This window comes from Gadus macrocephalus, chromosome 11 (assembly GCF_031168955.1).
Source record: "Gadus macrocephalus chromosome 11, ASM3116895v1".
Lineage (NCBI taxonomy): Eukaryota > Metazoa > Chordata > Actinopteri > Gadiformes > Gadidae > Gadus > Gadus macrocephalus.
Genome location: NC_082392.1, coordinates 10,336,541 through 10,353,301, shown reverse-complemented (window position 1 = coordinate 10,353,301; position 16,761 = coordinate 10,336,541). Strand labels below are relative to the sequence as shown.

Here is a 16,761-nt window from a genome sequence, read left to right as displayed (position 1 = left end):
AAAAACTGCTCACTTTGTCTCAGTGGACTGTAGGTGGCGCCCCAAACCTTTCAAAATTCTCCACCAATTCGGAGGCAACCGTACCTGCCTCCGGGAAGGAGGATTGCCTGAGCCCACTTGGTCAAATAAGTAAAATAATACTGGTGCCGATTATATGGGCGCTGGGCCAAGCAATCACATCCCATTCAAAGGGACCCAAGGTCTGTAAAGGGTCTCAAGGCAGGGCCCCCTATTTTTGAGGCTGCAAAGACATATCATGCCCGGGACAGTTCCTTGATGTCCTTACTCCAACCAGGCTAGAAATATGGTGAGGCTGCTCACTGGAAAGCCAACGGGCGACCTAGTCCAGCTCTATATCTAGGTCCAGCCGCAACCTGGCTCTGGTCCAGCCCCTCCCCAACTCCCTCATGCATACAACTTGGTCGAGCAAGTCCAAGTTGCATTTTTTCTACAGCCCTGGACAGCAAGCTCTGTCTGGGCAGCGGTTGACTGCGGTGTCCGAGAGAGTGTTAAGCTTCTCGGAAGCTTATATTGTAACGCAATGGTGTATAGTGATGTCCTGATTTGTGGAGCTCATTCTGAACAGCCATTGATTTATGATGATCGCTACCGAGAGAGGATTAGGCCTCCTGGACACGTATACTGTATATCTGTATGACTCACAATGAGCAGAGTTTTATTTTTTGGTTTATCTCTGACTGAGGGTCAAGCTTCTCAGCATAATGCCACGCATTTCATGTACAACGTCGCTCATTATAAAACTAATCCACAACAACAGTACTAAAACTATGACAAATTTGCCATGGGTTGTACTACCTCCTGCTTCCAAGAACTTTCAGAACTCTACTCTCTACTATGACAAAAAGATGAGGAGAATACCCACAGGGAGGGAGGGAGTGGATAACCAGTTCACCTAATGTGGAGGGATGACAACAGGTGTGGGTCTGAGTCTTTGGTCTGTTCCAGAGGAAATATAGATTTTTTTTTTATCATAAATGTCATAACTATGACCTCCATTCATGTGATTTGCAATACACTTGGTTGAGTGGATCCTTGAGATGGGGGTTGTGGGGAGGAAAGCTTTGAAGTCTGAAACACATGTGCCTAGGGAAGACTGGGGTAATCATTGATATTTGGGGCATATTTAATAACCTGCATGGGAAAAGGGGTTTGATGGTAAAACCCCAAAGGTGACAGGAAGCGCCAGTTCAGAGGGAATGGCCGCAGGCGTTTCGTCTTTGTTTCTTCAACAACAAGAACATGAACAAGCGCTTCTCTGACTACACTGGGGCCTTTGGATGTTCCTGCTACGCATGCTGATGAAGTGTATGTGTGTGTGTGTGTGTGTGTGTGTGTGTGTGTGTGTGTGTGTGTGTGTGTGGGGGGGGGGGGGGGGGGGTTTGTGGTGTATACTAAGAGTGCATTGCTGTGGGTTAGGAGGAGATGAAAGCATGGACAAGAGACAAGAACAGTAAGTGGGGACTTTCAAGGTGTTTTTTTTAGTTTTGGAATAAAATGTAAACTGAAACTGGTTGTTTCATCCAAAATTAAATGGACAATCATCTTTATAGCCAGAGGCTTTTTATGAACATTGATGAACAGAACAGATGCATATACAAAAATATGATTGGCTATCACAATCTGTACCCAGGTCTATACCAATGATTACCGGAAGCTAATGACATTGCATTGTTGAAATGTCAGTGCTAGCTATCAATGCAGTGGTGAATACAAAGGACTTTAGCTCCAATAAAGAATAGCATCACTGTGTTCAGCCTCTGCCCAAAACCAATCAAATGATTCCCTCCCTCTAGCTCACCTCATTTTGTTTTCTCATCTCGATCTCCATGAGGAATATTTAATTCCTCATGGCTATATATATATTCAATCTAAAATATTTAAACTGATAACAGAATTTTAGCACATATTTTTTGAAGTGCAATGCACATCTCAACTATGTCACATCTCATTCTATCCAGCATGTCCATTTTGGGCATAGGAAATCCTTATTTCCCTTTTTGATATGCTTCCTTTTCCCCTGGATTCAACAAAGAAAGGTTTTTTAGGCGATACAGATGTAGACAATGGAAAAAAAGAGGCGTCATACCAAACCATTGTTGTACAATATTATACTTACAATGTGTGTGTCAGTTTGTACCTAGGCAATACAATTATGGCAGTCAAATTCTGATAACACAATATACCTTTAAAAAATCGATCATGCATGATATTAAAGGATGCCTATAAAAAGTGGGCAAAAGTAACAATGAATAAATTAATAACGTTGGACTGGTTGCATATTTTGACGTGAAAACAATATGTCTATTTCACAAATGCAATAGAGTACATCCATCTTATTTGATCTTAACCTACCCTTTGGGGTTAAAGGTCCCATGGCATGAACATTTCACTTTATGAGGATTTCTAACATTGAGTTCCCCTAGCCTGCCTATGGTCCCCCAGTTGCTAGAAATTAAAATAGGTGTAAAACGAGCACTAGGTATCCTGCTCCGCCTTTGAAAAATGAAAGCTCAGACACGCCGATTTGGAATTTTGGCCCATATGTAGTCATAAGCGGCCAGGTTACCTCCCCTTTCTCTGCCTTGCCCGCCCAGAGATTGAAGTCCATACCAGGACATGGAGGAGAAAGGGACTGTTGCCCTGGATTGCCCCGCTGGCGGTGGAGCCCCGTGGTGGCAGTGCCCTGCGGAGGCGGTGCCCCACTGCTGTGGTGCTCCAGCGCCGGGTCCCCGGCAGCGGGGCTCCGGCGGGAGACAATCCCGGGCAAAAATTGAAGGCAACAATCCTTTTCACCTCCATGTCGCGGTTCAATCTCCGTAATTTGCGGAGACACGTCCCTAGTATATTTCCCGTTTCTCATTGGCTACTAATTGTTATAGTTAGCTACATTAGCCTCTTTAGCAAACCAGCTCGAAAACAAACAACACGACTTTACATTGTATTGCACGCACAGCAAGACCGTACAATGCATAAATTGGTGACCGGCATAAAGTAGTAATGTAATCAAGTGTGTAAAATCATTTAAAATCTACATTAAAATTACCAATGTGACACAAATACAAAGAAATTAAATCTCTTTACAGGCGCAGCCATTTTTGTTGACGAGTCTACATTCGGCCTCACTGAAGTCGCTCTACTTTCAAAGCGACGAGATACTACGACCAAAATGGGGCGTGCCTCAGTGAAATGCCGCAAGAAAGCTGGGATATTTGCGATTTACAATTTGCACGTACCGGCTTACCATCCAAATGGATTACAGCATCATTGTGGGACTGGCTCGTAGTGGCTCAAATTCTGCACCAAGGCCACGTCTTAAAATACTGTGTTAGGGGCCCACTAACACCTATATAAAAGCATCCATAAAGTAGCATGCCATGGGCCCTTTAAGGAAGTAACTTGCATCCCTGTAGCTGACGATAGAGGGCAGTATAAACTTTATATCGGAGTGTAAATCCCTGGAAAAAAACAGAGGAAGAAGCGGTTGGCGGCGTAGCAACAAAACATCGTCCTTAATGGATATCTGGGATGTAAAGGACGATGAGTTTGATGACTGGCTCATTGAGTCGCTGAAAACGTGAGATATATTCATTTCCAAACGGTCGCCTTTGTGATAAACTTGAAGCTATACCCCACTACACTACACTACACAGAAGTCAAAACAATGTTTACCTCATTGACCACCCCTTGTTCAAATTAAAGTATTGGCTGTAGACCCCTGATCTAAGGGCAGAATATACTTTCGATGCATGTTTGTTATGTTACGATGAGTTACGAGCAGCAGTAGGACGAGCGCTCCGCCCCTGCGGAGAGAAGTTTCAACAGCGCAATGCACGCGCCATGAAAGCGAATTTGAGGAAGTATACTTGATCGGTGTAAAGTGCGCAAGCGCAATATCACCTGTCAACGTCACGTGTTGTTTTACTTCAGGTACAAGGATCTGTATGTCTACCAGCTGGACCATCCCACGAGAGTCCTAGAGTGGACCTCAGGAAAAAGTAAGACCATTTGATGTTAGATCATTTGTACTGAGTAGAGTAATCCTATTGCATAGCCTATGTTAGATTAACTTTCCTATGGCCTAATGCAATACAGTAGTAAAAAGCACATCATTGTTTTATATAGATGTTATAAGATTACTTTGAAAATACTGACTCAAAATATGCTTTGATTTTATGCTGCAGCTATCTGTGTAGCAGGATTCGGACCAGATCGAAATGAAATTTTGGAACTGCACTTACCACCAAAGCTCTTTGCTGACGAAAATAAGGTAACTCTAAATACAGCCTGAGCCTTCTAACCATTCCTTCAATCCTATCTTAGCTATTCCACAGACGCATTTGGTTGCTTTTCAAGCCGAAGTCTACCTAGTGAAAGACTTCATAAAATGTTACCCAAGCTAAAGTGTATGTACTCGTGTGCTTACATGCTGGCCTGTGTTTGCTTTGTGTTGTGATGGTTTTAGGGTCTCTGTGCAGAACGGGATTTTAAAGTAGTGCATGGTGGTTTCACCGACGGCCCCGTTCACTGTCTCCGACACATTCAAGGAACACGGTACCACTTCAGGGCTGAAAATGAATGAGGCTATTTATAGTGAAGAAAGCATGCAAAAATATTCTAATGTGTGTAATGGTTCTTGACAATTGCATCTCGGTTGTCCTTGATCTTTGATTGCAGTCTAACGTGGTATACCTGACTTCCCTTATAAGGTGTGTGGTAACTAACAATGGGCGGAGCTCCAGTCTACAGGTGTGGGATGTCGGGGACGATGAGAGCGGTGAGGACTGTGTGTGTGTGTGTGTGTGTGTGTGTGTGTGTGTGTGTGTGTGTGTGTGTGTGTGTGTGTGTGTGTGTGTGTGTGTGTGTGTGTGTGTGTGTGTGTGTGTGTGTGTGTGTGTGTGTGTGTGTGTGTGTGTGTGTGTGTGTGCGCGCGCGTGTGTGTGCGCGCTTCCTTATCTCCAAGATGTTCATGCAAATAAATGTCTTTGAAGTCACTATCCATTGTACAATGAGGATATGCATGCTGATTCTGAGGAAAGCCCTCGCATTTGCAGTATTATTAATGTTACGAACTAGGTGTCGGTGGCAACTTTCCCATCCGGCATGCAAATCAGAAGCAGCACTGTTTGTGACGCGATTTCCATCCCCTAGCAGTAGTTATTCTACTAGAGAGTGAATGGCAGAGCCACCGCAACAATAGCCCTCTTCAACTAATTTCCCTGTGTTGCAGCATACAGATTTTCTTTTACCGTAAATGCTGCCATAGAGAATGAAAGAGATCTTTGAAATGGCCACTTTAACCTCACCAGATTGGTTGTTACAATGAACCATCTGGGAAGTGGTCCTTAGAAACCATGAAAAACAGAGGCATTTTAAAAGAATACTTGTGGTTCGACTTCAAACGCCTAACCTGAAGCCTGGCAAGATGGATTTTCTAGTGATCACGGTCTTGCGAATCCAGCTGCCTGGATCATAAAGTACCCATCAAAACAACGCAGGGGAGCGTTGTCTAAGTTCCCTCACTCCCTGCTGAAAGCTTCTATGGGTTTCCATCCCCAATGTCCGTAGCTCAATCTGCAGGCATCCTCCTAGCTTCTCCCTCATGTCATCCTCCTAGCTTCTCCCTCATGTCATCTGACTTCCCAACGTCATGTTAACCCCCCCCCCCCCCCTCTGTGTCCCCCTCAGACGTGTTCAGGAGAACCAGCAGCATCGAGGGGGCCGCCCCTCTTGCAGGGCAGGCAGCAGGGGAGCGGGGGAGCCAGGTGGCAGCCGGCCCGTCCCCACAGCCCTGCGTCCTCCACGGGGCCCTGCTGGGCCACGTCCAGCTCAGCCAGCTGGCCTCCGGGGACGCCTGCTACACGCTAGGTGAGGAGGAGGCGGTCCGGAGCCAGGGTCCGCCCGGGCCCGCTGGTCCTAACGACCGGCGGTGGGAGACGGAGACGGTGGAATGTTTTTGTTCCTGTGGGTCAGATCCTCCTCTCGGTGTCAGATACAATCAGGGGCTGTTTTTGAATAGTTTAAATAATTAAGTGTGTGTGTGTGTGTGTGTGTGTGTGTGTGTGTGTGTGTGTGTGTGTGTGTGTGTGTGTGTGTGTGTGTGTGTGGTTGCTCACTTGGGCAGAGACGGATTCCTCGGAGCCTCTGAGCGCCCTGCAGTTCGTCAGCCCCTGGGTGTTCCTGGCCTGCTGCCGCAACGGGAACCTCTTCGCCGTGGACACGCGCAGCCCCTCCCTCCCCCCGCCCACACCAGTACCGCCCCCGCCGGAGGACTCCACGGACCCCGTCCACTGGGGCATGCACGCCACCGCCGGCACCGACGTGGCCGGCTGCCGGGTGGCGAGGCTCTCGTCGGGGGCGGAGGTGGTGGTGTCGGACCTGAGGAACCCGGGCGGCCCCGCGCGCAGAGCCCTGCTGGACGTCCCGGCCGACGGGTCGGCCGGGGACCACCTCAGGGTGTCCTGGGCCCCGGCGCTGGAGGACTGCCTGGCGGTGTCGGGTGAGGAACCACCCGACCGCAGGAGGATGAGTGGTGTCCTTCCGTAGCTTTCATCTTTTATCATGACCGTCAGAGATTGTGGTCACGGTCGAGATAAGGGAAAAGAGTGCTGCTTACGCTGCTGCTTTGGCCCGCTAATACAGCTACTGCTGCAATTAATGCAAATCCTCTGTTGTGATGAGGACACCACTTTAATCCCAACCAAAGAAGCTCCGAAAACACTTTCCCCCGTCTGACAAGCGTCAATTTGGGCTGCCTTATCTGCCTAATTGGGGCAGCTGTGTCCCGCTCAGAGTAGTTTGGGCGCCGGTCTGTGTCTTCAGTGGGTTAGGAGACGTAGACCCGGGGAGAAGAAGCAGGTGTACAGTGGTGTTAGCCTTCATGTGTTCTGCGTGGAGAGAGACGGACAGCGATAGACAACAGCCTTCTGCTGAGGACGTTCTGCTACGTTAGCCCTAGTCCCGCAGTGAGTCATGGTTTTCTTTTTCTCTTCTGGTTCCTTGAACCATGAATGACTATTGAGTGTTACCGTCACCATGGCAACTAGTAGCTCATGAAGTGTCAGACAGTGTCGCGCATTGCAACCGCACGCAGTAATAATAATAATAATAATGGATTGAATTTATATTGCGCTTTTCCAGGCACTCAAAGACGCTTTACAATGAAGGGGGGACCTCACAAACCACCACCAGTATGTAGCACCCACTTGGGTGATGCACGGCAGCCAATCTGCGCCAGAACGCTTACCACACACCATCTTGAGGTGGAGAGTGAGGGAATTAATGAGTCAGCCAATTAGACAGGAGGATGATGATTAAGGGGCCAGATTGAATGAGCCTGATTGGGCCAGGACACCGGGGAAACCCCTACTCTTTGCGATAAGTGCCCTGGGATCTTTTATGACCTCAGTGAGTCAGGACCTCGGTTTTACGTCTCCTCCGATGGAGGAGACACTAATGATTACCTCGTTGTATTACTGTACAGGAGGACTCAGTGGGCACTCGTCATCCGCTGGCCCTGTTGTCAATGTTAGGGAGTGAGGGCTATGTGGTGACGCATAATATAAGTGTGTGTGTGCTTGTGGGCTGACATCTCCTCCAACAGGGTTTGACGGCGGTGTGCAGGTCTTCAGCGTGTCCACGTGGGGTCCGGAGGCGAGGGAACAGCGGGCTCTGTTCCAACACCGAGGGCACTCCGTCCTGCCGTCGGAGCGCTCCGCTCCGGTCCGCACCACCGCCCACGCCTGGCACCCAGACCGCCCGCGCACCCTCCTCTCGGCCGCCACGGACGGCTCGGTCCACGTCTGGGACTGGGTCCACCCAGGGGCCGCCCAGGACTGAAGGGGAAAGGTATGGACCCCCCCCCTGCCCCATCACACGTTGTTTGACTTCCTCATTCTAGCTGCTGAAGGGTACATTAGAGAGTTGCAAAGAGGAGTGAACAGAAAAAAGATCACAAGAGAGCAAGATTTTGATTCTTGACAACCAAAAGGAAGGTTTACTCACAGTCTGCTCCCTTCCTTTGTTTCTCCACCATTGAAAATGTTTGTACTTCACGCACCTGTGATAGATAGAAAGGAAGGAGGGACTCTCCGAACCAATCAGGAGAGTGAAGCCCTGATCAGTTCATCATGAGCCAGGAGCTGAATGGGCTCCCACAGAGGCGGGCGCAGACCAGTGTAAACAGCTCGGCTCATGGAGTTCACGCACTAGTTGCAGATGGGTGGGTTGTCGGAGCAGCTAGTAGATGTTGGTCCATCTTGCTCAAGGGTCCCCACGGACATTGGGGAATGTACCTAGCGACCTCTGGCTGGTTGTCGGCACACCGGAACTGCTACACTGTTCTGGCATTCTGCTGCCTGGACAATATGAATTCTGTTTTTTTTTTGTAGAACATGTTGTTCTCCTTGATCCAAACGACAGAATGTTCTATTACATATCGGGCACATAATAAGGCACATGGCTGTGGACATTGTAGATTGTGCTTGTGCATAATCTGTTATGCAAATGAATTGAGTCGAGTAAATAACAGTTCTGATCGTTTCTTTGTCCCACGAGGTTCCGTACTTTATTGCATATTGTATACGTTGAACTCTGTGACCAACGGTCTGTCCTGTTTTGTCGTTCCTGAAGACGGAGAACAGCAAATGGACTGGAACTGCAACTTGAAACACCCCCTCAACACAGTGAACTGCCAAACAAAGGAGCGTGTTTGGCTTGGAGGTCTGTCGTCAGCTGTGGCCTTCAGCTGTCAGACAAATACTGCCGGACCGGAGAGGAACTGTCGGCTGGTGATGACAGATAAATCGGCTTATACCATTAAGTAGTTTACATTAAATACAGACCTACAAAAAAAAAGGAGTCAGTGTCCGTGCTCTACTTGATCTGGTTCCTCATTATTGAACGTGATTATGGGAAGGACTGCACACCCACTGCTGTGCCCACTCGCAGGGCGTTGATGGTTCAAACGCTGTGGGGAATTATGAGATGAGGTTCTGGAGTTGGTGTCTGGCTGCACTGTATTGGAGGTAGCTGAGGTTCGATGTAACTCCAACATCCTTATATCAGCACTATGTTTGTTGTAACATACGTACTATATCTTTAGTACAGAGTATGCACAGAGCAATCCAACCTTTAATAAATGAAAAATTAAATTAACATTTAAATAGTATATCTCGCATTTTGCATCATTATATTTCTTATATACTAGTACAGGAAGGAAGATGTAATTACATGGTGTGATAAAATTGTTCATCGTTTGCATTACATCATCCAAAACTACAACTCAGGTACTTACTCTGGGCCTGACTGGAAAACCTCAGGAAAAGTCAGACTGGGCTTGTACCACCTTTTATAGTTTGAAAGGGTTTGACACTTACGCACACCATGTATACACTCTGTTTTAGGAAGAAATGGGTGAGAAAATGACAAACCTCCAGCTGAATTCTCTTATATTTGTGCAGTGTGAGCTGTCAGGGGGGGGGAGTTATAAGGATCTGGTAAGGATGCCCACTCTGTGCCTCCCTAGGGAGATGTTCCAGGCACATCCAGCGTGGAAGACCCGGGACTAGGTGGAGAGACTATGTATCAACACTGGCCCGGGAACGCCTCTGGTTCCCCCCCTTCAGAGCTGGTCCATGTGGCCCGGGAAAGGGATGAATGGTGTCCCTTGCTAGAGCTGCTATACCCCCGCGACCCGACCCCAGATAAGCGGTTGAAAATGAGGATGAGGATGAAGAGGGAGTTATGTCGATGGTTCTTGGAATACTGTGCTGCTACTGAGCTGATGGGCTCGACTTCACAGGAAATTACATCAGGTCAACACAAGCAAAATATTAGCCAGGTCTTCCTGTGACACTGCTTTACACCTGGTGTAAGTTCTTCACCGATCCACTGGGTTGTCCATGGGACTTACCGGGATTATGCTTTAGATTTGACAATATGGCTGTGAGCCCCCCAGATCCCAGAAGCAATGTTCTTCTATCAAATCCCAGAGGCAAAGGGTCTGTACCCCTCCTTTCAGTCAGCTGTCTCATTTCATATCTCGCCAAAGATAGCTGGAGGTCAACCATCGCCTTAGGCCTACGTACTTTTCTTATTTAATTGTATTCAATATTTTTTCAATTGAACTTTTCCTCTGTTGTTCAAAATGTCTAAATGACACAGAACACAAAAAGGGGGGTCTGTGGGGGGGGGGGGGGGGGTCTGGTCCCTGTGGGGGGGGGGGGTCTGTGGGTGTAACGTGGGTTAGTTTAATTACAGTCTCGGTTCTTCATTATATTTAATTGGTTTTCTAGGTCTAGCCTTTTTTTAAATAAAATAGTGAACTTTATTTTCTTGGTGCATTAGCACATCAAGAAAGTAATCGCCTTGACATGCAAATGTTGGGATTTAAGGATTACGGCGATGTTTAGCAGAGGCGATGACATATCTGTTGAGTATGTCAAGTAATTTCCATAAATGTGTCGTAGGCTTTGTATGATGTAAACACAAATTTAATAGTGTACGGTGTGACCACGCAAACACACACACACACACACACACACACACACACACACACACACACACATACACACACACAGTGTTTTTGTTAATGTTTCTCTGTATTGAGCAGCGCCCTCCTAGGATCTGAGGTCATTTGGGACTCTGTAGGGGGGTTCCCCAGGACACGGAGTATTTAGATGATCTTTTGGGCACTCTGGCACCTATTTACATTCAAGTACATGTCTTTATCATTGAAAATAGAAATGGGTACCTCAAAAGCTGTATACTTTCCAGATTCATCATTAATTGTGATGTAAAAAATATCAGTAATTGTTAGTCATTTGTATTCGTACTGAGTAGAAGGTGAAAACTTCAAAACAGCTATCATTAAACATTTATTGATGCTGTAGTACCAGACTAGAGTAAATCTGTTACAATTCCGTCTCTCTCTGTCTCTGTCTCTGTCTCTGTCTCTGTCTCTGTCTCTGTCTCTGTCTCTCTCTCTCTCTCTCTCTGTCTCTGTCTCTGTGTCTCGTTCCCTCTCTGTATCTGTCTCTGTGTCTCTCTCTCTTTCTCTCTCTCTCTCTCTCTCTCTCTCTCTCTCTCTCTCTCACTCTCACTCTCACTCTCACTCTCACTCTCACTCTCACTCTGTCTCTGTCTTTCTCTCTCCCTCTTACACATAATGCGAATGTGCCAAGTCGTGTGAAGAGGAAGCTGCATGATTGACACACAGGTGACCTCAAAGAAGCCTTTTGATCCCCTGCATCACGTTGTTCTCCAGAGCTCGGATGCCCTCTCAGAATGAGAGAGGATCAGCTCCGGAGCTATTCATTAAACATGTGGGGCCCTATCCTCGGATGCCCAGGTCTAACGACGCAGTCGCTATCGAGTCCTTAAGGGGAGGGCAGACAAGGAGAGGATAAAATAGTGAGAGGGTGAAGCTCCTCTTCAGCCTGAGCCTTGGACACACACACCGGAGTGTTACCTCACAGAACCCTGCACTTTAGGCCAACCCCAATGCTTTCTCTGGTTGCAACTTTGTTTTGCTCGTTACCATGCAGGCAGCCTCGAGGGGATTTCAACTGCATTGTAAGTTTGATGACACACTAGAGAGAAGCCATTCCCCGTCTGGCCCTATCCTTTATTCATAACAGCCACTAGGAACTATTCAATAAAATAAGGCTAAAAGAATCTCATCGAAAAAACATCTGCTGAATGACTCCAGCCGACATATTTCTGAAGGCCTCAATTTGGTTAAGAGCTGCATTGTCGACTGTTGACCTTGGCCCCAACCTGCAGACTAAAGTGTGATTTGTGAGAGGAGTCATCTGCTTATACCAATGCATCACCTACTGCAATGATACCATAGCAACGTGATGCACGTGTTCCAACAACAACAACATAAACCCAATTTCAGCCTGTCATACCTCTCCGGTAACTTTTAATATCCAATAATAACATTTTTGGGTGGCTGGGTGGCTGATCCCAGTCGTGAGCTTATGGGTAATATATGGGTAATACATTGCCTTGTAGTGACCCAGGGTAAATTCCAACCTGGGGTCCTGTGCCACATATCATGCCAATAAAGGCACAACAAAATTACAAAATATTATTAATTATACAAATGTTTGTATCATATTATTATATTGCTTTACTACAAACATTTTGTGGCCTTGGGTGAGGTGAGGACGGTTCCTATTTTCTGAAATATAACGCTGATATCTAATACCTGAAATATACGTATGTCTGTGTGTTTGTGTGTGTGTGTGTGCGTGTGTGTGTGTGCGTGTGTGTGTGTGTGTGTGTGTGTGTGTGTGTGCGCGCGCGTGCGTGCGTGCGTGTGTGCGTGTGTGTGTGTGTGTGTGTGTGTGTGTGTGTGTGTGTGTGAGAGAGCGAGCGCGTGTGTCGTGTCGGTCAGATTACAGGCGTGTGTAAGTCTTGGTAAAATTACCAGGCGTTCAAATAGCTCTTGTAGTGACATTTAATGCATACAAGCTGCAATGTACTCTTTTCTGTCCCCCACCTTCAAATAAATATGTGTAATGGGTAAATATGTAGATTGAAGGTTTTGTCTCCTTGAAGGTTTTTGGCTTCCTTAAAAAAAATCCCTGAGCCAGGCCACTGGTCAATTATACTTAGCAACGGTGAATTATCAAATATAATTGTGTGTGTGTGTGTGTGTGTGTGTGTGTGTGTGTGTGTGTGTGTGTGTGTGTGTGTGTGTGTGTGTGTGTGTGTGTGTGTGTGTGTGTGTGATTTCCGATGTGGAAACGTGGAAGAGGATAAAATCAAAAGGCACCTTTTGATTGCAGTTCTGAGTGTTTTTGTTAATGTTTCTGGCTGCAATGCACCCAAGGAACTGCAATTACTTTGATTGATGTGGCGGTGGAGGCGGGCCCTGCTCTATAGCCGAAACATAGTCTAATAATCATGGACTGTGTTCAGCGGGCCCTTCAGGCTCTCCTCAGAGTGCAGGGCAGACACCCCAGCTTCCTCTCGATCGTCCAGAGGAAGCAAATTGTGTAATTGTCAGGAATAAAGCTCAGCCTTCGAGTCACTTTTTAACAACAAACATCCTCTTGTGTTGAACGATTTTTTGCAATAACTGAGTAGAAAATAAATCTACTGATCCAGTCTGATCCAAAGCTTGTTTGAATACTCCATTGTGCCACAGCGTATGATATAGAGTAGGCCTGATTGGGCTTACTCCATTGATCCCATTGGAATGAGGGTAATTTAACACCTTAATGCTGGGTTTTCATTCATTCATTGGGGCCACCTCACTTCAGGTCAAAGGTGACAAGCATCCCGATCACCTTTCCACACAAAAATAATCCTGGGTACAAAACACATGAACCAAGGAGCGGACTTACTCAATTATCGATTCAGCTGCACTAGTTATACTGTAGATTATAAAGGGTTGAGTGCATGTTTAAGGATTTGTTTCCTTTATGAACAACTTCTCCTCCGAAGAGGGCAAGGTTTCCTATTCACCTTGGCCAGTATCCCCTGATCGACCCAATTGCAGCCTAACAAAGAGTGTCCGGAAGTGCTGTCCCTCTCTCACACTCAAGGCTGAGAGGTTGTCCTCCCTTCTCCTGTGACAACGTCAGATTTTTTTTTTCTTTCATATCCGGCCCACGATTTACAGATTTGTTTAACATTGAGATGAAACGTTTATCTGTTTTGTCAAAGCAGTAAATTGAAAGCTAAGCGTGTTTCCAGCCATCTTATTTAGACATCCAATCCAAGTTGAACCGTGTTTAGAATGTGATTCGACTGATAATCCTGGACCCAACCGGACTGTGCATGCATCTGGTATGTTTGTCACCCATCAGCTGTCATGTTCTCTGATTAGACGGCATGGTTTCTCCTCTCAAGATGTGCTGAGTGGTTATCAGACCGACCCTTGTTGGAATGGCCAATACAGAAGTAAAGTGCCTGGTTTTTGTATCATTTATCCACAGTACTATACACGGTACGCCTCTCAAATCTGAACATGATTATGTTGAACATCTTGTCAGTATGTAGTGAATTCCCTTTGAGAGGTTCTGGGACATGCTCTATTTGTGGTCAGAATAGTGTGATATGTGTGCAGCCATTCTTGAAACTATTATACATAAAAATATGATACACTTAAAAACAAACTACTATAATAATGATGGTGGGCAAGAGACAGAAAAGTGTATCTGCGTTCTGGTGTTTATAGGTTTTGTAATGATTTTATCTTTATGTCATACTCAATGGAAAGGTATTTACCTTGAGTTGCTGTTATCAGAGGGTTCAACAGCCCAGTGGTGATGTACACGACATATTAATTACGTAAGGAATGATTTTCAAGGAGATGAATTGCACTTTTTTGCAATGCAACACAGGCAATTAAAGCTTATTTGTATTCTCGAATTGCTTTGCCAAATGTGTTCATGAATTCAGTGTATAATGTCTAATATAATATATAAAATGTTCCTTTTAACGTTTTGACTGTGTGTGTGTGTGTGTGTGCGTGTGTGTGTGTGTGTGTGTGTGTGTGTGCGTGTGTGTGTGTGACTGAAGCAGGCAGAGCAGAATGAATGGTGACGTACAGAACATATGAATTACATTAAGGAAGTATTTTGTTCTTTATATGATTGCATATTATAATATTCTTTACATTAAGAAATGTTTTTGTTCTTTATATTTTTGCAATGCAATAATAAGGCATTTAGGGCTGGAATCCTGGAATTGCTATGCCAAAAGTGTACAGGAATTCGCTCACGTTGACAGTATAAAGAGCCTTGGAATCCCAATTCCAACTAGCAACCCTTTGTTATGTGGATTTTATTCTATTCACATCTTCGCCCGGGGTCATCTCTTTGGTAGGCGATTCAATCGCTGAACTGTGAATGAGAGAAGTGTCATTCCGTGTGTTTTTGATATAATAGAAATGATTGCCGACATTATATCTCATTATCTACTTGAGCGCCACTCACCAACAATCATTTTGAAGCTTTTCTGTCACTCATAAAGATGATTGTACCCCTCGTACAAATGTACTTTCAATAAATTATAAATAAAAAGATCCTTTCAATTCTCACAGCTGCGGATTTAAAAGAAGACGTGCTTTTTTATCTCTTCATTATATTCATCATCGATCCTTACACCCACTCCCCCTATTCCCAGCACTGGAAACTGAGCTCCTATTAGGGCGGCACAGATTCAACACGTGTCCCTGTAGATTCCAGAGGCATTTTAAAAAGCTGTTTGGCATTTAGCTGGCAGGAGCTCAGACATTTCCCTTTTTACCCAGACACCTTTACTCATTATTAAGCAGATGCTTTCTGCAGAAGGGACACAAATGAGACTAAGTCAATAGACCACGCATGATTCAAAGTGATGGCTGCAATCCAAACTAATACTAAAAAAGCGTGCAACAACGTTTCTAAGAGAAAACATAGCCCATTATGAGTGCAGGCCATCATGGTTGGAAATCTGTCATTGAAATCGGTCCATCGCGTCCAGGCTTCTTCTATTAACACCCCGTCAATGAATGAAGGGTCCCACGACCACAAATTATCAAAAATACAAGAATCAATACAGAATCAATAATCCCAATGGTTCAATTGGGTAAGGTTAGTTACGTAGGAGGTTCTTACTGTAGATAAAAGTTGCGCCAGTAAAGACTGTGAAACACCTTTAGGCTGCAGGCAAGCCTCAACTGACCTTGTGAGGTTTACCTCAACAATGTAAAGCTCAGCCTTCACCCACAAAATAGACGGTTGTGTTTTTCTTTAAACGTGTTTGAGTTTAAAAGAATGAACAAGGTTGTATATGCCTTTCAGTGGACACTTTGTGTGGGGTTCAGGGAGGTGTAGAGAGAGAATGTTGTCTAAGGTATGCCTATGAATGAGACCTTCAACTCAATGACTTGTCTATCCCGCTCGCTGGAGTTTCTCAGCAACCTTCCTGCAGTGTTAATTTTGCGATGGATTTTGTCTGATTTTGAGGTCAACCCGTTGGCCTGGTTTCAAATTAAGAAAGAATATCAAGGTGGTGTAATTTATCACTTTGCATTAATCAATGTTTTATTAAGGCTATTCAACCGTAAGCTTCCCAGCCCACACTTCAGGCCTCCCTCCAAAGCCAACAAACATTGCCCGCTCGCTAGCTTTAGGTCTGCCTAATTGGGTCCAACCAGGGTCCGGCTCCGCCTAGGGCTCTTGGTCCGCTCAGGGCTCTTGGTCCCCCCAAGGCTCTGGGTCTGGCTCTGGGTCCCCCCAGGGCTCCTGGTCTGGGTCCGCCCGGGGCTCGGGGTCCCCCCGGGGCTCTGGGTCTGGGTCCGCCCGGGGCTCGGGGTCTGGGTCCCCCCAGGACTCTGGGTCTGGGTCCGCCCGGGGCTCGGGGACCCCCCAGGGCTCTGGGTCTGGGTCCCCCCGGGGCTCTGGGTCTGGGTCCGCCCGGGGCTCGGGGTCCCCCCGGGGCTCGGGGTCCCCCCGGGGCTCTGGGTCTGGGTCCCCCCAGGGCTCTGGGTCTGGGTCCGCCCGGGGCTCGGGGTCCCCCCAGGGCTCTGGGTCCGCCTGACTTAATTGGAGACTCTGCTCATGAGCCAGAATGCACAGACAGAGCAAGTGCAGGCAGGCGCAGGTAGGTAGGTAGGTAGGTAGGTACTAGGTAGGTAGGTAGGTAGGTAGGTACTAGGTAGGTACTAGGTAGGTACTAGTTAGGTAGGTAGGTAGGTAGGTACTAGGTAGGTAGGTAGGTACTAGGTAGGTAGTAGGTAGG

At 46.4% G+C, this 16,761-nt stretch overlaps 1 protein-coding gene across 1 annotated transcript; it reads left to right on the top strand.

Moving 5' to 3' along the window:
• Window positions 1-3,459: 3,459 nt before the first annotated feature.
• On the top strand, window positions 3,460-9,187 carry wdr73 (WD repeat domain 73). The gene is made up of 9 exons (XM_060064469.1): window positions 3,460-3,595; window positions 3,949-4,016; window positions 4,203-4,288; window positions 4,484-4,572; window positions 4,728-4,795; window positions 5,707-5,886; window positions 6,143-6,517; window positions 7,622-7,866; window positions 8,650-9,187. Exons 1-8 carry the CDS (start codon window positions 3,534-3,536, stop codon window positions 7,855-7,857), a joined length of 1,164 nt encoding a protein of 387 aa, XP_059920452.1. The 5' UTR covers window positions 3,460-3,533; the 3' UTR covers window positions 7,858-7,866; window positions 8,650-9,187.
• Window positions 9,188-16,761: the final 7,574 nt, after the last annotated feature.

Excerpts from the sequence above, each read along its gene's own strand:
- wdr73 (XM_060064469.1), top strand. The coding sequence starts at position 3,534 with ATGGATATCTGGGATGTAAAGGACGATGAGTTTGATGACTGGCTCATT. Across the intron at positions 4,573-4,727 it reads CGACACATTCAAGGAACACG|GTGTGTGGTAACTAACAATG; the intron begins GTACCACTTCAG and ends TTCCCTTATAAG. Across the intron at positions 6,518-7,621 it reads GGACTGCCTGGCGGTGTCGG|GGTTTGACGGCGGTGTGCAG; the intron begins GTGAGGAACCAC and ends CTCCTCCAACAG.